Source organism: Trachinotus anak, unplaced genomic scaffold (assembly GCF_046630095.1).
Source record: "Trachinotus anak isolate AG129_WGS33_773 ecotype Australia unplaced genomic scaffold, CSIRO_AGI_Tana_v1 ptg000018l, whole genome shotgun sequence".
Lineage (NCBI taxonomy): Eukaryota > Metazoa > Chordata > Actinopteri > Carangiformes > Carangidae > Trachinotus > Trachinotus anak.
Genome location: NW_027273869.1, coordinates 2924472 through 2951880, shown reverse-complemented (window position 1 = coordinate 2951880; position 27409 = coordinate 2924472). Strand labels below are relative to the sequence as shown.

Genomic DNA, 27409 nt, shown 5'->3' with positions numbered 1-27409 from the left:
AATCTGAGTGGTCAAAAACTGCAGATATATGCATCCAATCTGCAAGTACAAAATGTGTGAAACCACTGCTTTGGACTACCAGCAGGCATAGCCAGGAGACTGACAAAATAACTTGAAGATTGCCTTGAAGACCCACATTTGGCTTTTCCCAAATCTTCATACTAGTTTTCAAAAGATGCAAGTTCCACGTACTGTTTCACCTCCACTTGACACTAAATCATCAACACTTAACGTCTTCTTGGACAGGTCACGATGTTAAATGTAAACTGGTGTTAGAACAAAACAAAGATGAGATAGAAATCTACTGTTAAAAATTTATTGACACATAGTTAACATCTTTCATTGTACAGTATATATGCATGGATTTGCTGACATATATACAGAAATATAAGCTTTTAAAAAAGGGACATTCTTGCTCTTCTCCAGGTCTGTAGTATGTTCAGTGGGATGTTCAGTATAGTTAACTAATGTGTACCACATACACACTTGCTTCTGGGCAGTTTTATCAAAATGAAATTTCTACATCCTTTAACCCTGAGGTTTACTATCACATTATTCAGACAAGTGGTGTGGAACAGAATGACGCAGACTGTTGTCCATTCATTCAGTTGGCAGTTTACTGATAGTAAGGCCGGTAGCGGCCCTGATCTGGGTGATGTGGTCCAGGCATCTGGCCCTGAGGAGGAGGACCCTGCATTCGTGGAGGTGGGGGCCCTCTCGGAGCAGGCCACATCCCAGGACTGAGCCCTCCTGGCTGGTTAAACGGGGGACTGAGGGTGCCCTGGTCTTCAGGGAACTGCTGCATGGAGTTGGGGTTGTAGTGATGAGGTGGGGGGGCATTGACAGGGGGGCCACTGTGTTGTGGTGGAGGTCCTGGGGGCGGGTGGTTCATATAGGGGGGCATTTGGCCCATAATGTGCCCAGGTGGTGGAGTGATTGGTGGAGGGGCTGTGGACATGGGGGGAGGTGGGGCCTGGTTGTACACCATGTGTGGTGTCCCAGAGCCTTGAGGAGGATGCTGCATTGGGTGGCTAATAGGAGGAGGAGGAGGGGGAGGTGGGGGGCCAAAGTGCTGCTGCGGTGGTGCCATCATGTGGTGAGAGTGGGACACGACAGGTGGCTGGCCAGGATAGTCCCCAGGGTGGTGGTGGGGGGGCTGACCGGGGCCTGGCCCACCAGAATGGGGCTCACGAGAGGAAGAGGAGGAGTCATCTTGGATGGGCACGGTGATGAGATTGCTATGTTTACGGGTTGTTACCGTGGCGATGCGGAATGTCTCAGGACCGAGGGCAGATGTTGGAGGCGGAGCTTCGTGGGCACTGGGCGGCGGCGGCTGACTGTAGGGGTCATGACTGCCATGCTGGAGTGGGTTGGGGAGGTGAACATGGTTCTTGGGTAGGTGAGGCGGAGGCACACGGAAACGCTCAGGGACCTCGGATGAAGGGGGCAGGTGCACAGGCTCCTGGCGGCCTGCAGAAGACTTGGCTGCCCTCAGGTGGCGATGGTTGACGTGGGCCTGCAGGTCACGCTGGGACAGGTAGGTACGCTTGCATCCGGGCACAACACTGCACATGTAGAGCGAACCACGCTGGCACTGCTCGATGCGCTGCACCGGGTCTGTGCAGTTGTAGAGGGTGAGGCTGGACACACACGGACAAAGTGTAAGAGACAGAGAGCAGGAGAATAACTAACACACCTGAGGAGCTACAATCTTAAATGATACACATGCCTTTGAGCTAAAGGTTGCAACAGCAGGTTTGGTCTGTTTTTTTTTTTTTTTTTTTTTAATAACAATGAATTTGATTAAGAATCTTAAAACTTCAAGAAATTCCAATGTTCACCACAACAGAAAGACAAATGTCTCACCCTGGGCACATCTTCTCTCCTTTCTTCTCATGAAGCAAAGCACAGTCATAACAGAAAACATGTTTGCAGGGGATCTGAGGAGTTAAGAGGGCAAAGGTTAGACATCAGCAGTTTCCCAAAAAAAAAAAAAAAGACAATGATCAAATTAACATAACACATACCATCCGTCCGTACAGCTGGATCGGCAGACCACACTTGTCACAGAAATGAATTGGGACTTCATCCCTTTCTCCAATCAAATGTAACTGTTGGAAAAGAAGCAATAAGTTAGAATCACAAATAATTTATTATAAGTTTCTGAGCATTCTCTACACCACAGAGTAAAACTGGAAGATTAACTGTTTAAACCAGTCTAACATAAGGACAATTTTCCTCACCCTCTGGAGGTGCATCATCGCTTACAGTCAGGCAATAGTAATGAAAGCGTCTGTAATTATATCTGTCTAAAAATACTGACAAGTATGTCGAGTCTCTTCTTTTGGCCTGTGGAATGTACCTTATAGTCCCAAAACAGTGGCTGGGGAAATCTCCTTTGACTTGCAAACACATCACCAGCTTTGGCACCACAATCAAACCTGTCGTCTTGCTTGAAGCCAAAGTTGTCTGTAAAACACAAGAAAAGTATTATTGACAGAATGCAAAAAAAAGAAAAGAAAAAAGAATGGCCTTAAATGTTAAATTAAACTGGAGTGAAACTTAAATGTCCCTAAAATAGTACCGGGTTCTTTATAGGTCTGAGACCAAATGTCAGTTTGTTGATAATTACGGATATCTCTAAAATATCAACAAATAAAACAGTTGAGCATTTTTGAGCATCTCAAAAATCTCTTCATGCCATCCTGACAATGTAAAGTAAAATAAAGAAAAAAACAGAATTGAACCTGAACATTAAAATACTGACTTGAACTGCATTTTAAAATTACTTAACAATCTTAATGTTTCTGAGGTTTATAAAAACATTCTTTTTATAAGATCACATGTCAAACTGACTTAACAGGCGTTTAGGTGTGTTACAGGAAAACAAGGCCGTCTGGTTTCTCTTTTAAGTAATAACAAACCAATCGAAGTTTAAGTAATAACTTCATCATGCTCAATATTTGCTGAACTAAACATAACAACTGAAGAGTGTATCATACTGTGTAAGATCCCCTGTGCTCTTGATAGCCTGAATTGCTGTCTATGGTCCATTATGGTCACCATGGGTAATTTCGTGGCACCCTCTGGTGGTAAAGATTTAAACTATATGATGTTGCCACATACTGATCAATACCAAAAAATGCTACAGTATGAACAATTATTTGTACTTTTATTTTTTGTAATGAATTACATAACGATCCCTCCTGATCACCAGGTAAATGAATCCCAAGTAAAACAAGGAATGCTAAAATTCTCCTTGTCGTATTCATTTCTGGTACAACAGACATGGACAAAATTCTGTAATTTTGCAAGAGCTGAGTCTGAACATCCTAATGACTTATGGCAGAACAGAGAAACTGCAATGGCAAAGAGGATATGAGGTCAAACTTTTGACCCTCACCAGCACTGACTGAAAAACACCAACAACACTACTTAAGCTACTTAGCTTTTGCCTCCAATATCACTTCCAGGGTTAATCAATGCCTGTCAATATCAGCAAATTTCATCATCTACAACAAACTGTCCCTGCTGTCTGTGATTCCTATGAAGCTATTAGGACTTTTAACATGTGACACCTGTCTTATTCATCATGCTTTGATTTTTCTATTGCCTGCATGAAACAACTGTAAAATTTTAATATATGCACAATGCCCGCCCCCCCCCCCCCCCAAAATGAAGTGCTAGGAGGCATGATGGACTGCAACATGTGCCTACCATCTTCTCCAGCCTCACTTTTAGATGGCCTGCTGCTGGGTCTCTGTACGCGTGGCTGAGGTTTGCTCCTTATGGGCTGTTTGGATATGAGTTTGATGGGGATTCGTCTTCGTACATCTGGGCCACCCAAATTCCCAGAGCCATCGCTTCCTTGAAGATCATTGTCTGAGAAAAAAGGTAGAGTTACACTTATTTTGTATTGTATTTGTTAAGTACAGAACTGAATGACTAGTGAAAAGAAATCACACTCATTTAATTATTTCTTACTACATTTGTATGAAAACGAATCAAATGGAACCTAACCCATATGGAGACAGTATTAGAATTGGCTTTAAGGAAAATTAGCTCAAAGTCAAGATGTGCAAGTGCACTGTGACAGGGCGTATATTAGTGGCCCTGCTTATCCACAAGGGTTAGGATGACATTACAGACCAATAAAGCTCTTTCTTGTAACTTAGAATAACCAGCAAGGTTTATATGAGCAAATCGAAATTCATCCAGTATGACCTTAACGCTCTGGCTTTCGGAATACATGCAAGAAGCCAGGAAGAAGGGCTCATACATTTCAGCAAATATTACGAAGACATACTCCCAGTTATAATAGCCATCGCAACATCTTAGCTAGCTTAGTTAGCATCATGCTAACATCGGTCAGGTAGCATTCGCGCCCCAACTCAATAGCAGCTTGCGGTTACGCCTACTAACATGCGAAAAAACGCATCGTTCCGCTTTCAATATCGTAACTGCGTTAACTTAGTTGCTACATTATACGTGGCCCTTGAGGTTCGTTAAAGACTCAACGTTAACTTTAGGTGAACAGAAGTGATTTAGCTTTACTCTATCGCTAGCCACTTTTAGCTAGCCTGGACCATGCTAGCTTTAACGCAGCTCTGGTAAATAACGGGGTGCCGCTGCAAAGCCGTACACTGCGAGGATGATGTGCCGTTATCTGACGAGCTGTTATAACAGCAATTATAACTGCATTTAAACATTTATCACGTAAAAGAAGTTTGCTAAGGTCGGCCTTACTAGGCATTTTCCTTACCGCTTTGGTCCATGATCCAACGAGTGAGCACAATGCATTGTGGGACAAAACGGCGAGGAGAGGAGGTGAAAGGAGAGGGAAGGAAAGGAGTGAGGAAGGAAAGAATATTAGAGGGCTAAAAGGCAAGAAAGGTGTGAGCTACAGACTGAGGGGAAATATTACGTTAAGGTAATGAAAACGAAATGTTGAAGGATAAAATGTCCAACACGGAGGCAAGCTCGCAAATTTGTACAGACTCAAGCATAATGTCTATGATTCACTGCTGACACTACAGTTGCCAGTTTAGCTAAATTGAAGCCAGTTAAATGTATCACCCCTGCAATAAATGCTATCTATTTGAAGGTTATGCTATTCAGATTTGGTTGAAACTGTTTTTAAAGAGGTTTTTATTCAATTGTACTTTTGTTTTGGAGCCTGTAGTTTGTGGTGCAGTTGAACTGTATTGCCTTACGCCTAGAAGAGTTTCTAATATTTTGTCCACCATGTTCACTTTAATTAATGAGTGTACACTAATATTAGAAACATCAACACAACACAATGCGACTGCATCATCCTCCAAAATGACCATAAAGTTGAATCAACCTCTCTAAAACACTTTCAACAAAAAACATGATACTGAACACTTCTAATAGACTGTTAAACTAAACTGGCGACTGAGTGTAAATATTTAATAGCTTAGTTCCTAATCAGTTAGGTGAATTGACTGATTCCAGTGTTGCTAATTAATTCTTTTTGTCTTACCTTATCTCACGTAACACATCACTTTTTTGCAGTTTTATGATTGAGAGGAGTTTCTGTCCAATGTAATCGCTGCTGAAATGTATCAGTGGCAGCGGTATTTTATATTGAAAGCCATCTATCTGAATTTAGCAAGTCTGAACTTCACTCTTCACAATTTACAAAAGCTCATTTCAAGTTGTGCATTATTAAAAACTTCAAATTGAGTGTTATTTATATATTTATTTATTTGTTTTTTGGGATTCACAAAGTAAAATATCTAAAAAAGAAATAAATCAAAATTTAAACTTAAACCTCTTGCATTTACACAAAATACACACATTACATACACACACAATTTATCTGGTATTTTTGCTATAAATTTGTTTACACTTGAAAATAGAAAGTAGGACAGCAAGAGTACTAGATGTACAGACTTTCAAAGTATTTTTGGAGGAAATTATCATTATGAGTTTGAGTAACTATATCTAACGTCAACTTTGACATAGTTGAAATTGATCGGCTCATATCACAGCAGTGATCAATGGGATGTGGATGAGGGGCACAAAGGTCAGGGTACTAAAGTAAAATCCCTGTGGCTGACTGTTTTCATCAACATAAATGGGTGTTTAATGTCCCCATAACACACTTTAGAACTCCATCACATGTGTAAGTGTTATGTTGTATAATTAAAATACAACACTTATAGTTAAAATACCATAAAGTTTGGACTTACAACTTGAAGTTTGGTTTACATGGATGTAACAGCGTCGACTGTCGCGTCATTCAGTACACTGTCTGAAGTCGGTGCACGTCCCCGTTGTAGGTCTACTGCGCGCTCTCGTAACCATGTCGCCATTTTGATTCGAAAAATATGACTGAGTTTTTCCTGCCTTGCATGCTAAAGTTAGCACCGCGTTTGAATTACTTTGTGCGTGAGTACGAATCATACACTCTTTATCTGAAATAACAGGCATTGCTATTAATGTCAGGTAGCCATTAACGGTGGAGAACTCTTTATTTGATAGACTTCAAAGCAACATTTGGCTAACGTTAGCTAAGTTGAGCTAGCTAACAGTAGCCAGTGTTGTCGCAGACTGACCCCTTCTTCAAAACAAATCACTATTCGCTCACAGGCTAATGTATGTTAGCTAACACATACAGCTAATAGTTAGCTGGATAGCTAGTGACTTCATAGCTGATTGCTTGACGCAAAACTCCACCAACAATCTAATACAGACGGGAGGAATAGCAGCGGACTTTCAATCAAAGGTAAGTTTTGGACGAAAAGATCGTCTTGAGTTTGAGCAACTCGCGAACGTTTACTCTGCTGCTGCATCGACAAAGTTGAACCTAAGTTGGAGAGCTATTTAAGTTGGCTATCTCAGCTCAGTACACGTTAACTGTTAGTGGCTAATTAGCTTACGTGCTAATCAGAGCAAAGGAGGAACTAACGTGAACGTTGTCTAAACTGAATCTAATTCTGTAAGTTAGTGCCTAACAATCGCCTAATAACGTTGGTTAAGAATCCGATGTTGGCTAATCAGCTAAAGGTGCCAAAGGAAACTGTTTATTTGTTTGATTAGTTAACTCTAGTTAGCGTAACATAGTTACTAAGTTAGGTATACCAGTAGTGGTTGAGTGCCATCAATATTAACGTAAATCCTTTTCCTACTAATAAAACTACATATCTGCATACGTTCCCGTTATTATTTAGTAGTTAACTATCGAGCTGTATTAGTTGTCTTGTTGAGTGCAGCCATTCGGATTTGGCTGAGGCCAGCAACAACGAAGCCCTGCTGAGTTACCTAAACCAAGCACACACCGTCTAGGTTAATTTGGACGCTAGTTACCGATGGATAAAAAAAGAAGGAGACTTCGTGTTTATACGACAGCTGTGGAATGTAATTAACCGAGAGGACTGCAATTACTGTAACGTTAATCTCAGTAGTTTTTTAAATCTTAAATCTTAAATCTCTGGTAGTGGTGCCTCCACTGGAGTTGAAGTAAACAGAAATCTGAGCTCGTACCACAAGTCAGTTGATGTGCACTTCATGCCAAGGCTAAGGCATCTCAGTTTACATTTCTTTAGCTACAGACCAGTCTGTCTCTCATTGTTAGACAGTCTCGGCAAGCAAATGAATATTTTTTTTAAATTATTGATTGATCTGTCTTTGTAGATTAAGTTGTATCATTTGCTGGGATTTATAAGGAAATTATGGCAATGTCCCACTCAAGTCATCAAAGAAGCCTGAAGCCCTGGCTTATTTTGTTTGACAGCTAACAAACCCAAAGATAATCAGTGATGTGATTTGATGAAGCATTGGGAACCCCTTACATTTGTGAAGCAGTATTACAAAGCACAAGTAAAATAACTGGCCTCTATTCTCATAAAGAGCTCTTTCAGTATTTTGGGATCATAGTCTCTGTGTGAAGCATTAGCTACAGGTCTGTTCATCTAATTTTACAACTTCAGCGCACATAAGTGCAAGTAAGCAGCAACAGGCTGACTAAAACTGTAGCTTTTGTTTGTCCTCTGAAGTGCACTATTGCAGATTGGTTGATCATTTGCTAGCACATGCCACTAAGTATCTAGAACAAGATGATAAACATCCAGTTGCCACCAGTTGCATCTTTATTTACAGTCAGCATGTAAAGGGGACTTCATGCAAAATGAAGGTGGAAATCCCTTTTACTTTGATTTAGCTGGGGTTTACCTTGCCTAATTACAGACTATTGTTGACTAACAACATCTACATGTATGCCCTTTATGTGTGCCATTGTTCCTCTTTTCATCGTTTGTTATATGTGCCAGTAGACTGTTTTTGTTGAGATTGCCTCTGGCGGGTTCTATTTTAGATGTAAAGTCAAGCATTTGCTTCCCTGCTCAGTGTCCACAGGGAGCGTTCACCAGGGTTATTACTGCACTTGTGTACTCTGTAAATGTATGCCAGATGGACGCTGCTGCTGCTGCATGTGCAAGGAAGGGTCCTCCTCGGGAAAAAGGGAAAAGAAAAAGGAGGAAGCACTTTGATTTCCTCTCAGAGCTTTACTTCCATGATCAACAGTTGATAGCATGTTGCTCAGAGAAGTTTGTTAGGTTATACAAAGCCAGCAGACGTAAATGTTTTTTTGTCACTACTGGTGTATTCAGTTGTCCAGAGTAGCTGCCACAGTAACCACATGAGATGAAACAAACGAAATGTACTTGCTTAGTCACCAAAGCATCAAATACTTGTTCTCCATCATTCAAGGTACATCCTCCATTTACTATAATCTGATAGTCTGCATTTAAAAACCTTAATTATGGTGCAATGAAACATGAGAGGGAGATGTTGACCAAATCTCGTTCTGCAGTTGCAGCAGTTGTCCAGGTATAGGGGTAGTGGTAGGTTTTTTTTTTGTTTTTTTTTGCTTGTCATTCTGTCATTAACCGCCCATAATCTTTCATTTCCATGCCTACAAATTGATACAGTACAGTCAAATTTACATCTCAGGTAAACTTCATAATATGTGCCTGTAGCTTAATGCATTTTCACAGGCTATTGTCTTCACTTGTACGACCTTCTGACATCCTAGTCAGTATTCCCATTGTATTAAGTTAATACATGCATGCACATTGTAATGTGAGCTCTTTAGGTTGTTGTTGTCACCTGAAAGACAACACAGCATTTTAAAATGTGTGTGTCCTCAATCAGTCTTATGTTCTCAACAATAGCCTGTAGAACTGTAAGCTCCTCAAATGTTGTTTTAAATAACCTAGGCTAGATTGTAGATAGAAGTGTTTGCATTTTATTTAAACTGACACCACACTGATATTGAATTAAATATTTAAATCTATGACATGATTTGCATGTTTAACCATTGCATATTATAACATGAAAAGTCTTAGATGTGTGAACTGTTGTTTTTCCTTTGATATCTTTTTTTTTACACTACATTTAGACATAGCTTGCATAACAACTTTACTTACTTTCAACACTTAGTACACTATCTGTGTGGAGAGGAGTATCAGTTTGGATTTGCTGAGGCACCAAACTTGAGACAGGATTTGACAACCTCTTTAACCCTGGCGTGAACAAATTACTATAGTTCAAATACAGGATCATAGCAACAGCACAGATGTGTGGGGCACTTGCAAAATGTTGCGGAAGAGCAGAACAATAGATTGGACTTTATATAGTTGATACTAGTGCATTAAAAATGAGGACATTCTTCATCTTTATAAAACCAACAGCGTGTTAACACATGGAAGCAGTAGATTCCATGTGTTATTTATTAAACTGAAACCTACAGTCTGTAAATTTGACTATACTATAATTTACATTCTTCTGTAACATCAGTGTCATTACCAACAGATTTATTTTTAATATGTTTGCAGTGGGTTGCATGTGTTGAGAGTCTAATTGGAATGAATGCATAGATTTTAACATGCTTTGCATTGAGTTATACATCAAATACAACATGCAAATAAATAGATAAACTTATACCAATAGTTAAATCCACATTTTACCCTTCATGATATTACTTTACATCACTGCCAGTGGACATTAGCTTTAAGCTATTACATTGAAAAAGTAGAAGAGAAGACTCCAAACAAGAAACCTCAAAGAGGAACAAACAGGTATACAATGTATATCCATGATGCCCGTGGGGTACAGTATTATATAAAATTTGAAAGCACTTCAGATAAAGTGAAGACAGCTTCACAGGGCTCTACACTTTATTTTATTTATTTTTAGGGATATTGGTGCCCAGGAATTAAAAAAAAAAAAACAGGCTCAGTTCTTTTTTCTTTTCTTTTTTTATCTCTTTTTTTGAAATATTAAACATACAGTATACATCGACACAGGGATAAACTAGGAGATTACTAAAGAATTTTAAACATAACATGTACTTGGGACCTAACAAAGCACCACGATGCATTGTGCTTCACAGATGCATCCTCTTTCAAACAGCATGCAGTCTTATTCATTTTAGGCTTTTGAAACTAGGGTTGGGGTTTGATAGCACTTCATTTTCACCGGTGAAAGCAATGATCAGCAGCGGTTAATAAATGAGAATTCCCTTCCTGAACGTTGAGAGCTTTGCTAATAAGAATATCAGAACTAGGGATTGGTGTTGTTAGGATTTTTAACAAATTTAATGATGCAACTATCTAGGGCTGGACAGTGGGTTGTTTCAGCATCGTGATCTGTGTGTGCACAGTTGTCACATCTCAGGACATGTAATGTCAGGTAAGGTAAATTAACTCAAACAGGTCATGTTGCAACTCGTCGTGCTGCAGAATGAATTTGGGAGCGATTAGATGCCTCCCTGGTGATATTGTGTGATGGATAAGAATCTAAACATTTGAAGTGCATAAAGCGTTTGCACAGTACTGCATGTCACCAACTTTGAGCGGACATCATGAGGACAACCAAACTTCACCTTTCCATGTATACATTCACATAAAGTAATTGTTCATATCTGAAATCTTGTCTGAATGGTTTGATAACATTTCTTCTTCTGTGCTGTGCAGGTTATGGTGAGTGTCTCAGTGTCTCATCTCCTAAAGAGGCCTGCGTTTTAAGAGGAGACCCATGCTGATAAATGCCAGGCCTCGCCACACTCTCTGTTGTCTGCACAAACACAAATGCCTGCCTGCCCGTGGGGAAGGTCTGATTAAAGATATCCACATTTCATCCACTGGTATGTGTGAGCACTTTTGTCTTTTTGTTATGTATAGACTATGACCACATTTACTTGGACCACAATAATCCAACAATTGTTTTCATTGTAAACAACATAATATTTTGTTTAAGCTGTGTTTAAGTTGCCTATAGATACGTTTAATGCCAAATTTACAACTTCATTCCGTTGAGGAAGAACCTCTAACCAAATGTATAATGACACCCAAATATACTATGCATATATGCATTAGGTTTTTGACAATTGGGGACTTATTTGATTGTGCTTCACTCTACACTAAAACAGTGTATTATTTTAAATTATATAGAGCGTTGAGGGAGGACGTATTTTTGTAGGTTCCCTTGACAAAAAAGTGCTGCAGAAAACAAGTTCTGACGAATGAAAGTTTATGATACTTACATGTTTTTTTTCAATGAGATGATCTTCACAAAGGAATATCACTTTGATTTTTGAAGCCCAAATACAATCACCAGAAGTAAAAAGCTAATGATAGTCTGTAAACCAACAACACCACGGCCACATGACTAAAACATCAATACCACAAAACTTCTAACTTGTAGTTTGATTTAGCTCTGAGCTCTTCTACAAAAGCCTTTCCTCTTACAGTGTTAGTAAGAGTGACACAATGAGGCTGGACTGGTGAGTAGATCATTTTTGTGTTTGGTGTGATGATGTTTATCTCTGTAGTCTCATTTAGCTACTTGTTAGCAAATGCTTTTTTTAGGACACTTAAAAGCCTAAAAAAGTGGGTATTTACTGATGTATTTAATGTCAAAGAATAAAATTGTTAACTAGAAACCTTATTTCAGTTATCTAACCAAAAACCAGTAAAAAAAAACAACAACATTGATTTCGGGACAAGGTAACCGGAACTGCAAAAATGCTAAATTGTTTGGTTGGTTTCAGAACTCATTCCAGCAGCATATGTCAGTGTCTCTAGTGGTACTTCAGTAACCAGCTAGCTCTGACCTCATAGTATTCTAGTTACTGTCATCTCATGAAGAGCTCACATCCTCTTTCAAGTCCTCTTTCAGTGACTTTGATAGCACTCTCACACACTCACACTCACAGGTTACATGAGACAAAACCTTTTGCCTGTATTAATCTAAATAATTGGGAGCCAGATAAATTAATCTTAACTGTAAAATGATTAAAGGTCAGTACAGTATTCTTTATTCAAAGCTAGATTCATCCCATTATCTGCCTAAAGAGAGAAGGATTTGGTTTCAAGATCAGGTGGTAAATCAGGGTTCTGAAAAAAGAGGTGAGAGGAGAGATCATACCACATACACACATACAGCAATATATCATCTGCATATATTGAAATGTTGTGATTTCTTGATCCTAGATCTATGTTTGCCACTGTAGCGTTTCTCATGATGGCTTGTACCAGGGGCTTTTATTGCAGGTGCAAATAATTTTGGGGAGATTGGGGAAGCAGGGCAGCATCTACATAGCTTCTCATAAAATGTCTTAAAAGTAAAGTTAATGTCTTCAATGCTTTACGCTTTTCTAAAGTTGTAGAGACTTTGTTTAGGATACATAAGTGATTTTTCTTAAGAACTGCTTCAAGGCCCTAACAGAAGTTATTCTAGCCGGCAAATCATCAGAAGGATGAAGACTGTGTTCTTTCTGAAAGCCATTCAACTGCGCTTACTCTGTGTGCCACCTTCTTCCTACTATTGGCAACATAAGTAATAACCACACCCTGAAATAGTTCTTAGCTGTTTTCAAATGAATATTGGGGGAAATGTCAGGTCAGTTAGTTACATTATTGATCTTTGAAAAGATTATTATGAATTGGTTGCCAATCTGCATTGCAGGCCAACTCAAGAAAGACAGGACCATGTTCAGAAAGAATTATGTTATCAGTGGAACAAAAAAATGACACTTTCCACTGATCTGGTGAAGAAGTAATCAGTTTATAACGGTTAATAAGTACTAAGGTGCTTAAGAGCTGTTTTATTACCAGTGCAGCTGTTTCATAGTTTGTCCACCAGAGAGCACTGTGACGGAATGGACTAATCCCTGTGATCTGACTGAAGTCACAGCTCAGCTGACCACTTCACAGCCACAGCAGCTGTGAGCAGAGTCCTTGAGTGTTGGAGGTATATGCTGTTGACAAACCCGAGACAGTTCTAATGCATAAATATAACATAATTTTCTCCTTTGTCATTTTTTAGTTTAAAACACACGATGCTTATGTAAGGATTTTTTTTTTTGTTTTCTGAGATAGCCACAAAGCTAGCTAATGCCATGGTGTATCAGTGGAAGGCAGCTAATGAGCTGTTAATGTTAATCACGTTATATTCATCCTGCCTGATGAAACTGGTAAATCCAGTGGGCTCTAAAAGTCTGAGACCATCAAAGACGGGAATGGTTTGCTACAGCATTGCGGATTCCTCAGTCTTAATTTCATCTGTCGATGGCTAAAATGCTCTGTATTATTTCAGCATAAGTTTGGATGCTTCACATCTTAATTTGACCATGCATTATCAGAATCAGAATGGTAATGTGGGTGTAATCGACAAGTTTACATCTGTGTTTACATCAGTTTCTCTCTGCTTCCTTCCCCAACTACCTGTTCGTTCTTCACTTCCTCATCCCTTTCTTTTCATTACCATCCTTCCCTCCTCACGCTGTGCTGTCCTATGACCCAGGGCTGTGTCCCCCGTCCCAGCGGCAACCATGTTTTGGAAGTTTGACCTGCACACCACCTCCCACATTGACCAGCTGCTGGACAGGGAGGACGTGACGCTGAGAGAACTGATGGAGGAGGATGACGTCCTCCAGGAGTGCAAGGCCCAAAACCGTCGATTGCTGCTCTTCCTCTCCCAGGACCACTGCATGCAGGAGCTGGTCAGCCTCATCACCACAGAGCCGCCTGCTGACCTGGAGGAGCGCAGCCGCTTTAAGTCAGTCCCTGCATTGATTACTGACGCAAAAGTGATGAATTTCAGGGTGCTGATGTGCATGGTGAAAAATACAGTTTATCACATATTAGGGATGCCCCGATTGATTGGCCATGATTGGCTCATTATTGGCTGATTTTCATTAAACATACTTGATCAGTAGATTGGTATTACTCTTTCAAATCACAGATCACCTTAAAACTGATGTTGTTTAATACTCAGGTGTCTGCAGCTGAGTGAAGCACTGTGTGTGTAGTGTACTGGGCCGTGGGCCAAGGGAGGCCTCTTGTTGCACTTCTGTCTCTGTACAGTATCAGTGTTAACCATGTAATTGCTGGGCACATTTCATGTGATGATGTAATTGATGACTTTGCATGAAAGAAAGTAAGAGAGGTCAGACTTTAGATGACAGTTGTGCAATTTAAAATGTGTGTGTCTTGTTAAAGTGTGCAATAGCGTAATAATCAGGTTATCATGTCAGATGAAAGAATTGTGCAATTTAGTAGTTTGGTTCTCTTTTATTACACATGTATTTATGTGTTTTTGTACTGCTCTGTTGAACAAAGTCAAAACATGTTGTTGACTGAATAAGGATGAGTTTTTGAGGTCCTTTTATCAGGCTACGCTGCTGCCTGTTGGAGGTCCCAGTACACGACAAAGATAAGCAGACTGACCAGCTGCTGAACCAGCTGCTATAACAAAACACAAAAAATTACCGGTGTCAGCTGTAGATCGGCTGGTCTCACTCATAGATTATCGGTATCAATATCAGCAGCAAAAAAAATTTGATTTCACCTCTTTCAGACAGATCAAAGCGCAGATAATCAGAAAACATTTCAGAACTGCCACTTCAACATCATCAGTTGCACCACGACTCCTTCTCATTGCCATTCTGTGTTTTCTTTAAAGATTTCCCAACATTGCTTGTGAGCTCCTGACATCAGATGTGTCCATTATAAATGATAAGCTGGGTGGGGACGAGTCTCTCCTCGAGATGCTCTACCACTTCTTGGAGCAGGACCCTCCTCTCAACCCGTTACTGGCCAGCTTTTTCAGCAAAACCATCGGCAATCTCATTGCCAGGAAGACCGAACAGGTACAGTGAAAAAGATCATGACCTGCACCGTTAATCCAGGGTCCACTCATAAAACTGACTGAAACTAAAGCACTTTTTATTTTTCCAGGTGATTACCTTTCTAAAGAAAAAGGAGGGCTTCATTGGTCTGGTGCTGAAACATATTGATGCCTCTGCCATGATGGACCTGCTGCTTCGCCTCATCAGTTGTGTGGAGCCTGCCCCCTTGAGGCAGGAGGTCCTCCATGTAAGAGATCTGAACACCTTTGTGCACCTCCACTGAGTGAACGTTTAAGAATTAAAAGTATGTAATGCAGTTTCTGGTTTTTCTCATCCCAGTGGCTGAATGAGGAGAAGTTGGTACAGAGACTCACAGAGCTCATCCATACTGGTAAAGATGAGGAGGTGAGTGTTAAGCCTGCTGGGAGTTGACTAGTCACTGAGTTTTTATGATATTCTTTTTATAAGAGGAACAAAACTTAAAGGAGCCATCTGTTAATTTAGATGAAAATAATTAAACTGTTTGCCTTTCAGAGACAATCAAATGCGTCCCAGACGCTTTGTGACATCATCCGCCTTAGTCGAGACCAGGCCAATCAGATGCAGGAGAATGTGGAGGCTGACCCACTATTGGCCGTACTAGAGTCGTAAGTTTACAGTGCCTTACTGTTAATGTTTGTAGAGAAAAAAAATGAATCTGACCTGTCCAATGTTTTTTAGCTACAAATAATCAAAGTGTGTTTGGAATGAGTGCGTACTGAAACATCTGTCATATACCTGGACATGGTACATTAGAAACAACATTTCAAAATGGCACCAGATTGGTTTTGTTTGTTGGGCAAACCAGCTAAATCATCTGATGTTGATAAATTGTGTCGCATGACTGGTAGGTTCTGTTAATGCTCATTTCTCCTTTGGACCAGTTTGAGGTCTTGGACTTTGAAGACTTGGTGAAGAAGCTGATTGCTTTGAGACAGGTTGGGTTTAGATTGTAAACAAGCTGATTCCTGACGTGCAAATTACCCCAGCTGGAGTGGAGAAAAACAGACAAAGCCTGTTTGACAACAGTTTTGTTGTTGTCTGACATGGCTAGACTTGACCTGCAACATCTCAACCATGAATTTCTATCAGTGTCAAACAGTGAGGTCCAAAAGTCTGAGGTCTCTTCAAGTGTTTGGGAAAGTGGTCTCTGACATTTGGACCTCACTGTAAATAGCAGACTAATGGGAGACTTGGTTTGTTTGTTTCAACAGACCATGTCACCATCATCAAACTTTTAGTTGTTACAGCATAAACCTGTGAACCTTTCAGGCAGGAGAGTGTGGCGGGGCTCCTCAAGAACCTGTTTGAGGGGGAGAGGAGCGAGGCCTCCATCGTTAATGGAACTCAAGTGCTACTTACCTTACTGGAGACCAGGAGGTCTGGGTGAGTCCAAGTATTTCCTGTTGAGTTCTTAATTGTAAATGTTGTTGGAGCTCAGGTGATTTTGGTTTCTCTGGGTTCTGGTCCTCCCAGGTCTTCTGAGCAGATGTAATTAAAATCAGATTTTATTTACTGCTGTGAGGTATCATGAATATAGAGGAAATGTTTCCCTCTGCTTATATACAGCAGGTGTATAGTGTATATATATATGTATACAGACACAGACACTCTGTGGGTAGTATAATGTAATGGAATGTGATGTTTCTGTCTGCTTGTGTCTCCCAGGCTGGAAGGGCTGATGGATCTGTATTCTCAGGGTTATGAAAGGTCTTACACTGTCAACAGCAGTATTTTAAATGCCATTGAGCCCCATTTAAAGGACTTCCAGCAGCTTCTTCTGGACCCCCCCAAGGTAAAGCCAAAGCACAATTAATTCTTAAAGCTGGAGACCATCTGGCTATGGGATCACACCCACACACACTAGGACATCTCAGAAGTCATCACTACATCATTATATGAGTACTCAGTACAGTAAATAGTGCAGTAGCTGATGGTGAACTGACAGTACACACTGTCACACAGCCTTGTCTTCCTCTATGTGGTACAGTTGTAAGATTGGTCTGTTTTGTGTATCAGTATCAAAACAACATTTTGTGATAAAACTAGCTGATGAACTTTTCTTTTCCCATCAGAAAAGTGCAATATTGACGACCGTTGGCGTTCTAGAGCAGCCACTGGGGAACGCCCGCCTTCATGTGGCCCGGCTGGTGGCCGCCCTGCTGCAGACCAATGCCCCCAGTATCTGTCAGGAGCTCTGTAATCTTGCCACCATGGACCTACTACTGGTAGGCTAAGCCTGGCTTGACTCTGGACATTGAAATTCTGTAGCTCACGTAGCGACGTGTTCGAGCTCTCATACATTTTCAGTAGCTGTTTTAGAGGAGGGTTGTTTGTAAGTCTGCAAACGTTGCATCAGATTTGCACAAGGTTGGTCATGAGGCAGGGAGCCACTGATTACCTTATCACAGCCCCTGAGCAAAGGGCAGTGGGTGTGACCTCTTTGGAGCAGGGTCATTTATATGTTGCTCAGCAGACAGTGGATTCAAATGCTCCACTGTTGCCTCATTGGGGCAGTGGAGAGTTTCTGGTTCAGAGACTACCACCATGATTCCTTTAATAACTGTGACAGAGGGGCACAGAACCATGTAGTGTTGCAGTAATTTTCAAAAATGTTTAGAAAAGGAGATGTAGTACTGGTGCATGTTAACTGCATGTTGTTAAGGCATGTACTGTTTGAAGATGTTCTGTCAGTGACTTTGCTTTACATCTTCCTCTCTCCGAACAGGATCTATTCTTCAAATACTCCTGGAATAATTTTTTGCACTTCCAAGTGGAGCTATGTGTGGCGGCTATCCTGAACCACCCTTCCTCAGAGGAGCGGCCCAGCCCAGGCCTCCAGAACCACGATGGGAAGCCTGCAGCATCAAACCCTGAGGTGCAGGCAGTGGAGACAGGCAGGACCATTGACCCACAGACCTCCATCCACAATGCCCTCGTGGCACATGTAGGTGGCTTAAAAAGCTCTGTTCCCTGAGAAAATCACATTACAACCAGGGCTGCGACGTATCAGTCAGATAAGAGAAGACCCAGAGTGTGGCAGCTGTAAACTTTACAAACTGAGCTCACTGTGATGGAAGTAGAGACACCCGTCTCTACTTCCACCCGGTGGAGAGAGAGGGTAGCCATATGCCGGGCAGCACCACTTGTGTGTTTGCTGCTCTGACACTCTCAGCTCTGGTGCTCTCCCCAGAAATCCTGACTGAGGACAGCCCGACTGTTTTCTTTATCTGTGGCTAGATTTTCATGGCTTTTCTCAATAATTTCCACACTCATATTCATTCTAAGTTTCTGTTGTTGAACCTTCAGCTTTTCCAGAAGTGTCGACTGGTACAGAGAATCCTTGACGCCTGGGAGGAAAATGATAGAATACAGTAAGTCTTAAAATAGCACTTTTCCTACCACTATATTATTGCTGTGCAAATGCATTTTGTTGTTATATTGAATATGTATTGGTATGTATGTGATAGTTATGTGTATTATTGATCAGCTCTACACTCAGATTTTTTTGCTCCTAGGTTGAGACATTTAATTGTGCATAAAGAACATAAGGGGTGCAATGAAAAGATATCAGATGTTTTTCTCCAATAAAGAGCTACAAGGAGACATTAACATGCAAAATTAATGATACTGAAGGTCATGGTTAAAAAAATATTGTCTATAAGCTTAAGTTACTGATATGATATGAAAGAAATTTCAGTTTGCCTAACAGTGATATGATGGGAAAGACGATGTCTCACTCTGTATGAATGAAAGAAACACTGGTTGTACAGTGGTGTTACAGAGTGGAGCTTTCTCCCTCACAAACTGTCTTTGACAAGTGCTAACAGCAGCGTGTTGAGAGTCGCAGACCCACAACAGCCAAATTTATTTTAGGCCTAACTTCAAGTTACTGACAGGATTAACCTTAATTAGTCACGTCTGATATGACGAACCACTGACAGTGACGCTAAGATGAGAAGCAGCAATTGATGTTTTCTGCTAATGATTATTAGCGTCAGAGCTCAGTGAACCTCAGTGAATCTTTCCAACCTCAAGCTACGTCCTCACAAATTCGTCTTCATTTTAAAACTAAAACAATCTCTGTCTAGACGATCGTTTTAGCTCCATATCAGAAAAGATCTCCGTCCATACTAACACTCACATGACTATAGATGTACACTGAGCATGTGCGAGCCGGTGTTAACAGGAAGCAGATTGTCTATTCTGAAGTTGATAAGTTGCATAAAATACTACAAATGAGGAAACAGCAAAGACAGTTGTAGAGTTAAAATGCAGAATTGAACTGAACAACAGCTGCTGCAAAGACAACAAGGTCAGTTACACTGGTAGTTTATTATCCATGTTGTTTTCACCACCGGTAGTTGAGGCTGATAAGAGACAATCAGGGAGTGACTGTGGGTGTCTACATCATCGTTTCCAAAGGTCTCACTTTCTGCTCGTCCAGACTACAACACAACCCTGATGTTTTCAAACTAAAACGGGTCCAGCAGCGTTTCCAAAGGTCAAAGTTATTTTTTTTTGGCCTTTTTAATGCCTTTATTGGATAGGTCAGTGAGAGAGTGACAGGAAAGTCAGGGAGAGAGAGTGGATGACATGTAGCAAAGGGCTGCGGGTCGGATTTGAACCCAGGGCCGCTGCCTTAATGGTATGCGCTCTACCAGGTGAGCCACCGAGGTGCCCCCAAAAGTCTCGGTTTTAGAGGCTCGAAAACTCCTAGAGCAGTGTGGACGCTATGTGAAAACATAGCAAAAGAAAAAGTAGTAGTTTGGATGTAGCCTCAGTGTCAGTCACAGCTGCAGCCAACGAACATTTCACTGTCATCTGCCAAAAGTCTTATGCAGCAGGACAGGTCATCTCTCCTGCTTTCAGCTCAGCCAGTGGTCCACAGTGGGACCGCACCTGATTTTATTTTTCCAACAGACATTAATCAACAAATTGACTGTGCTATTATCAGTGTTTTTTTAATCAACCTAAGAAGCTGCTTGTACTGAACTTTGTACTTTTAATTGCACATGGTGCTCCTAAATATATTTTAGTTTGCACACATCTATTTTTAGTTGCAAACACAAGGGAAATGTTTGCACTGTGGAGCCCTGTTGATATGTGTTGTAGTTACCTACCGATTATGCACGTCAAAGGTAAAAATGTTAACTTGCTGCCTTTCTGTGCTTTGCAGTGTTAGTGCAGCACAGATGTGTGGTGACAGTGTGAGATTGTGTTGTTGCAGTAGAGTTACTGTGTTGAAGGTAATCCTAAGTGTATCTGTGAATCTCAGGGCTGAGGGTGGCACCAGGAGAGGCAACATGGGTCATCTGACCAGAATTGCCAACATGGTGGTCCAGAACCTGGAGAAAGGACCAGTACAGTCCCAGATCACTGACCTCATCAAAGGTAACCAAGCACTGCAGGAGGCCTGATGCCGGAGAAGTTATCTGCTTAGCTGAAGATTCACTAACAGTTAATATCCCGCTGTGGTTCACTCACAGAGCTGCCAGAGGACTGCAGAGGTCGCTGGGAGAGCTTTGTGGACGAGACCCTGAGAGAGACTAACAGGAGGAACACGGTAGAGCTGGTGAGTTATCATTCAGTCGTACTCTTTTTTAATTCTGAATAAATAGCTTTCTTTTAACTTCCTCTCATTTCTTCTTCTTCTCTCCCAGTTTAAGCCAGCCTTGTTCAGAGCAGCAGTCACTCAGAGCAGGACCTGCAAACTGTCAGAGCAGCCGTTACCAGCTCCTCCATAAATTAGACCTGTCCTTTAATAAATCCAAAAATATATGCAACAAAAGTCAGAAGTGTTTTTGATTAATTAACATTAGTGGCCCTGATTTAAAGGTGGAGTTTTCTTGTAAACAAACAAAAATAACATTTACACTCAGTGTGTGTCATCTTGAACTTGCTGAATCTATTTTCTATCTCATAAAACATTTGCGAAGCTGATTTCTTTTAAAGTATTTTTAACCCTGCACTGTTTACGTCCATGTTGACTTGCCAGCAGTCTACTTCCTCCTTGTCTTTGATGGTGCATTGCAGCACTTCCTGCTGTGTAACTGCCACCTTTAGATCAGTGGAGGAGTGTGACCCCATTGACAGGAACTTGTATTGCACTTTAATACGGCCGTGGTATTGCGTCACCAGTGTGTGCGCATGCCTGTGCTTCCTCGTACGTGTGCATGACACAGACCCGCTGGTAGAAACAGCTCCACAGCGACACTAGAGGTTGACAGGTCCACAGGGAAGCTTTAAAGAATGGCAGCATTAATCTAATCCAATCTAATCTAATGTTGTCTGATGTTCTCTAATATCTAATAATATATTACTTTTGCAGCGTTTGTCTGTCATATTATCAATACAATGTAATGTACAAATATGTCTTGTAAGACCGGTGAGCACTGGTTATGTACTGTTAAACACCAAACCTCCACACTGTGTCCTGCAGGTAAGCACCCACAACATGCACTCGTCCAGTGAGGACGATGACATGGAGAGCCCCTTCCCCAATGACCTGTCTCTCCAGCAGGTAGGTTGGACCCACCACTATGGAGACACAAGGACATTTCACACCACTATTGACTAAGAGAGTAATGCCTCTATCCATCTGTAGCAACCTCCTCAGTCCATAATGACTTCATGTTAAACAGTGTCCCTTTGACCTTCCCAGGCCTTCTCCGACTATCAGATCCAACAGATGACAGCCAATTTTGTGGATCAGTTTGGGTTCAATGATGAGGAGTTCAATGAGCACGATGAAAATATCAAGTGAGTCTCACACAGCTTGTTGACTCAGTTCAGCTCAGCTTGTTTTTCTTCATTCTCAGGAAATGCTGTTTGAGTTTACGTCTGTCGTGTTTGTTGTAATGCTCGAGTGTAGGTGTGGTACTCTTTATCCCACAGCAGTCACACAAACAACACTTTAACATTCTCCTTGTTCTCTTTCCTCAGTGCCACATTTGACAGAATTGCCGAAATAAACTTCAATCTAGATGCTGATGATAATAGTGTAAGTGTTTGCAGGTGCTTTGTTACCTCAGCATTGTGTAATATTATTACTGGGACTATTACTGCTAATGTTGCCAGTACAGCTGATAACACCGTCGACACTGTGCAGGGTAACACTGTTGAATTTGCACATTTATATTATGTTTTCTTCAACTCTACAGAGGCTTTTCCAGTGTGACCATGTTACAATATGCAAGTGAATTAACATAAATATTACTTTTTTGTGTCTCATTCTATAATAATTCGACAACATAATTGTTTTACTTTGTGGGAGAATAGTATGGTGGCCCTGAAGCTCAACTCACTGCAGCTTCAGAAAACACCCAAACAGATAAAACACAAACAAATTCAGGAAACATGCAGCACATGCAGCAAATACTCACAACAAGTGTTTCCAGGGATGACACATCCATGTGCACTTGTACTTCAATGATTTTAACTTCAAAAGTCACAAAGCATTGAACTACAAGTCACTTTGTAGTGTCTGCTAGAAACACTGTTGTTATGTTTAGTGCTTGCGACACACGCGTTGACAAATTGATGAAGATGTGTATTGAATTTGCTTGTGTTTGATCTGTTTGCATGTGTTTTCATTAGTTGCAGTGCATTGATCTCTCAGGGCCACCGTAGAATAAGGATTTTCTCATAACACTGCACTACTTAGTAATTTAACGAACCACCACATCATTTTTCCAAAATCCAAACGTTCAGGTGTCTCGTTTGTGAACAGGCCAACGCGGCTGCTTTTGAAGCCTGCTGTAAAGAGAGGATACGCCAGTTTGATGATGCTGAAGAGGAAGAGGACATTTGGGAGGAGAAGGAGATCAACTATGCAACACAAGCTAAATCCAGAACAAGGTGAAATATTATATGAGAACCTTTCTCTAGCTTTCGGTTCCCTCAGTGCAGTTTGTCAACTTTCTCATCGTTCCTCTACTTGTCTCCATTGTTCCTCTCTTCCAGGTTTGGGGTCTCCCAAACCTCAGAGGGCAGCTCCAGGAGCAGCTTGGAGAACGGAGGCAGGGAGCAGGACCGTGGATCTGAATCTGATGAGGACGAAGACTCCGAGCAGAACACTTCAGACACAAGTAGATGGGAGCACAGCAGCCACTCACAGAACAGAGCCTGGAAACAACACTCGAAGCTCCTTTGTCTTATTTTGTGCTCATTATTTGTCTTTTTTGCAGGTCCAGGCTGGACAGCGAATTTCAGGGACTCTGGAGGGACTGCAGCATCCCAGCCCCCAGCAGGGTGGGACAGCTCAGCAAGGAGTGGAGCAGGGACACAGGAAACAGGCTGGGCCAACTTCACAGAGTTCCAGCCTTTCTCCGGGTGAGGGGCAAACCTGTTGATGCAAATTAGCAGGTCTCCAAGGTTTCCTTAAAAAAACACAAACGCACGTTTGACGTTTTATAGTTTTAACTGATGAACCAATCATCACTGTTTTACCAGTCAGATGATCTCCTATAAAAGAAGGAGGTCATGTTTTAGCTCCTAGATTTAAGTGATTGTTCCAACACTTTCTCAGAGACTTTCTCAGAGGTCAGTGTAAGAAAAAGTTTCAGAATTGAAGAAAAAAGGAGAAACCAGTGATGGCAACAATGACGACAACAGTGTTTACTGTATACCGAGCCCCTCACCACAACTAAGGGGTGACAAATGTGCAGGGAGGAAAACAAATAAATAGAAAAATCAGAATCAACAATGATCTATATGACAGAGCAGTTAGATCTGTGGTGTGTAGTGATGCTGATTGTTGGACAAAATTACAATTTTATGCATGTACATCTTTACATCATACAGTTAAAAGTGAAAAAGGTACAGGGGTCTGAAGACTTCCTGAGGCTGCTTACAGAGAAATGGAGACTCTGTTGGAACAGTTGCCAGTTTTTACAGCTTGTTAACACAGATTTCTCTTTTCCTACAGCACAGAAACTAATCCCAGGTGCAGCTCTCCCGTGGACTCGGGCAGTGGGGACGCAGATAAACAAGCCAAACAGAACCACGAGAAGAGTGGTGAGTGTTGGCCTGCACTCGCACCCCCTGCCTCCACAGACACTTAAATCCTGATCCGTCTCAATTAGAGTCGGTGAAAGATTTAAAAATAAACGTAACAAAACAAGCTCCTGGTGCTCAGTCCGTTTTTTTGTGTGTGTGTACATCAGCAGATGCTGGTGCCTCTCCTGGTGCTTGGCCAGCGGGAGAAGGGAGGAAGGCTCCTCTCGTGGCCTCAGACAGCAGCTCCTCCGGGGGGTCGGACAGTGAGGAGGATGACAAAAATGCTGGTGCTCCTCCTACCACAGCCGTCACCTCGGACACAGCTGGCGCCCCTGGCAACAAGACAGCTGACCTCAAAAGGTTTGCATCATCAAGCTGAAAGCCTGGCTGTCAGATGCTGAGTAGTGAGATCCTGTTCTGTTGACAGCCCACTCTGCTGTGTGTGTGTGTGTGTGTGTGTGTGTGTGTGTGTGTGTGTGTGTGTGTGTGTGTGTGTGTGTGTGTGTGTGTGTGTGTGTGTGTGTGTGTGTGTGTGTGTGTGTGTGTGTGTGTGTGTGTGTGTGTGTGTGTGTGTTTTGCAGTGAGGAGAGTATGGTGTCTCTGGAGAAACTCTCTCTCTCAGATCCACCTAAAACATCAGAGCAGCCGCCTGCAGAGGACTCGCCTGTTAACACACAGACTGACAGGAAGTAAGTCGCTGCCACTCAAATCCTTCGACTGAACTCATTGGTCACTAATTGTAGAGAAATCGATGCAGTTTCCTGCATTATCACAACAAAGTAAAAATAAAAATCAACTCTAGTTAAGGTTTAATAAAATAATAAATTTAAAAAATCCTGGAAGGTGATCAGTGATGATTTTAAAACACTGTTTTGAGTTGACTGTTATTGTTGATGATCACTCCAACAATTGAGAAGATAATCAGGAAATAAACAAAATGATCAAATTAAAATTAGTCTCCATGGAGACAGGGTGGAGAGTGCGGAGCCTCTGGTACAGATGTGGACAGTGGACGCACATATGGTTGTGTTTACACTACATTAGCTGTGGACGTGTGCACACAGCAGTAGAGACCACGCACCCGTGGATTCTGGGTCACAAGCAGACGCCTGCACGGACCTGAGTGGACAGAGGTTATGTCACATGGAACAATTACATGCAACAAGTATAGATTGGACTTGAGTCACTCCACAACACCACCACCTTTCTCATAGTTAACGTGTTTCTTCATCCACCCTTTGTCTTCATGTGCAGAGCTTGCACGGCTGTGAGTTGATCGTCAGCTTCTGTGACAGTAAATGTAACATGAAGCAGCTCAACGACCTCACATTGAGCTTTAGCTACTTGTGATGGCAGAGGTGGACAGAGTGCACAGCTCCATCGCTTCAGTGTTTCTCTACTCCACTATATCTTTACATAGAAAGTAGTTGTTTGCTGCTGCATGATTGTTTAAAGTCACTGTCCCTGTGAGGACCCAGCAGAGGTCAAACACTTGGTAGAGTTTGTCCTGAATATTGTGCATTTTCCTCCAGCTACACCCACATACATCATCCTCTCAGATTCTCTGTGTATGTGATTGTTTCCTCTGTCGCCCTAACAGAGTGGAAACGCCACCCCCCCAAGAAGTGTCAGTCAACGGACCGGTCTGAGCGAGACCCCGGCGCAGAGATCCACCAGTGACGGAGCCGCGGACCGTCAGCCTCCTCCAGAGTGACTCCCCTAAATAACCTCACTGCAACTACGGTGTTTTTACTGAATCACTCTGCCATGTTATTGGACCTGGACACTGCCAATCAACACCAATAATGAGGCGGCGGAACATGTAAAAAAAAACAAAAAAAAATCTATATATGAAAAATGAGAAAAAAACCAACAGACAGAACGGAGTGTAGAGGAATCATCTTCAAAGCCTTTTTTTCCCGATGTTGCACATAATGACGTGCGGTTTTAATGTAGCAGCGACCTTTGAACGACAGAGTCCGAGGGGTAACATCATCATCGTTATTTTTTTATGTCCTGAAAGATTTCTCTCCTACCTGTTCAAAGCTGTTGGAGGGCCTCCCCACCCACCCACCCCCCCGTTAGGGATTTTACACGTCACCCCTGAATGGATAGCACAGGCTAACTTTTAACAATGCCTCAACAATAAACACCGTTTTCTGAAAACTTTTTTTTTTTCTTCGAGCTTAAGAAAAAGCACTTATGCAGCCATTTACTGTACATGATAGCACAATGTAAGTGTTCTACCCTCATCTCTGCTGGCTGTCGTATCTGCCCCCCCCCGATCATTTTTTTTTCTCTTTGGTTGCTGTTGATGAAACATCTCTTTGCGTACATCACCAGGTTTCTGAATGTTTTGAAGTGCTTCAGGAGGGTCCGAGGAGGAGGGGCGGGTCAATGAACAGAGTTCTAATAGTATTACTGTCTTTTGCTCATGTGCAATAATGTCAATTAGCCATTTTATTTAAAATTGAAATTCAGCATCTTGTTTTTTTTTTTTTTTTTTTTAAAAGAATCGATCTAGTATTGGAAACTCATTTGATAGTTTTGAGCAAACAAATCTGGATATAATCTCAACTCGAGGTTTCTGATTTTAAAATTTTCTTGTTTCGTTTTTTTTCTTTGTAGTGCATGTATAACTGGTTCTCTGTCGACCTAGCTAGTGAGCTAAGACCTTCTGATTGTATTGACCTTTAAGTTCTTATTGCTATCCCCCTTAAATCAACCAAACATTATCTACCTATATACAAATATTATCTACATTTAAAAGTAATTTTACAAGCAATCTTGAGATTACTATTGTTGTCTGTTCCTTTTTTTCTCTCTCTCTCTCTCCACCAAGCACTTACTCACAGGGCGAGAGTGGCATCTGGTAGAGTGATGCTGTATGTTTTTTGTTTTTTTGTTTTTGTTTTTTTTCCCTCTTTTTTAAAAGTTTAATTTTATTTCTCTCTGAGCAGCAGGATTGGAACGAGGACAGGTCTGGGTTCTGCAGAGCTCCAGGCCTCTTTGGTGTACTTACTTAAATCATTTGACAGCGATCAGGTTCTACGATCATTGTTAAAAAAAAAAAAAAAATTGAAATTAAAAGCGTCTGGTTGACCACATTAATACCAAAAAGCTTCCTTTGACCCGTCTGGTTGTTGTCTTTCCATCTTTGCAGACATCCAGCTGCTTACAGGTGTTTTCAGTACTGTTCATTCACTGGACCTC

General features: G+C 41.4%; 2 protein-coding genes across 6 annotated transcripts; one reads left to right on the top strand and one right to left on the bottom strand.

Moving 5' to 3' along the window:
- Positions 1–302: 302 nt before the first annotated feature.
- cbll1 (Cbl proto-oncogene-like 1, E3 ubiquitin protein ligase) lies at positions 303–4914 on the bottom strand. 3 transcript variants are annotated; one of them, XM_071501904.1, is made up of 6 exons: positions 4763–4914; positions 3736–3882; positions 2363–2469; positions 2028–2111; positions 1867–1940; positions 303–1640 (listed from the first exon to the last, which is right to left on the bottom strand). In XM_071501904.1, exons 1-6 carry the CDS (start codon positions 4773–4775, stop codon positions 617–619), a joined length of 1449 nt encoding a protein of 482 aa, XP_071358005.1. In that variant the 5' UTR covers positions 4776–4914; the 3' UTR covers positions 303–616. The 3 variants fall into 3 exon arrangements, with proteins under 3 accessions (XP_071358005.1, XP_071358002.1, XP_071358004.1); XM_071501901.1 differs by having other exon boundaries at positions 3718–3882; positions 4763–4913; XM_071501903.1 differs by having other exon boundaries at positions 3718–3882; positions 4747–4787.
- Positions 4915–6312: 1398 nt separating this feature from the next.
- ppp6r2a (protein phosphatase 6, regulatory subunit 2a) lies at positions 6313–27316 on the top strand. Of its 3 annotated transcripts, none has more exons than XM_071501897.1 (24): positions 6313–6414; positions 11001–11170; positions 13831–14085; positions 14992–15178; positions 15267–15404; positions 15497–15562; positions 15692–15804; positions 16469–16582; positions 16865–16991; positions 17272–17424; positions 17925–18143; positions 18506–18570; positions 20475–20590; positions 20686–20771; positions 21639–21719; positions 21861–21958; positions 22142–22199; positions 22929–23056; positions 23162–23286; positions 23386–23530; positions 24126–24214; positions 24367–24556; positions 24778–24885; positions 25797–26135. In XM_071501897.1, the coding sequence occupies exons 3-24, from the start codon at positions 13859–13861 to the stop codon at positions 25843–25845; spliced, it is 2682 nt and encodes an 893-aa protein (XP_071357998.1). In that variant the 5' UTR covers positions 6313–6414; positions 11001–11170; positions 13831–13858; the 3' UTR covers positions 25846–26135. The 3 variants fall into 3 exon arrangements, with proteins under 3 accessions (XP_071357998.1, XP_071357996.1, XP_071357997.1); XM_071501895.1 differs by having other exon boundaries at positions 6315–6751; positions 24364–24556; positions 25797–27316; XM_071501896.1 differs by having other exon boundaries at positions 6326–6751.
- The last annotated feature ends 93 nt before the right edge of the window (positions 27317–27409 follow it).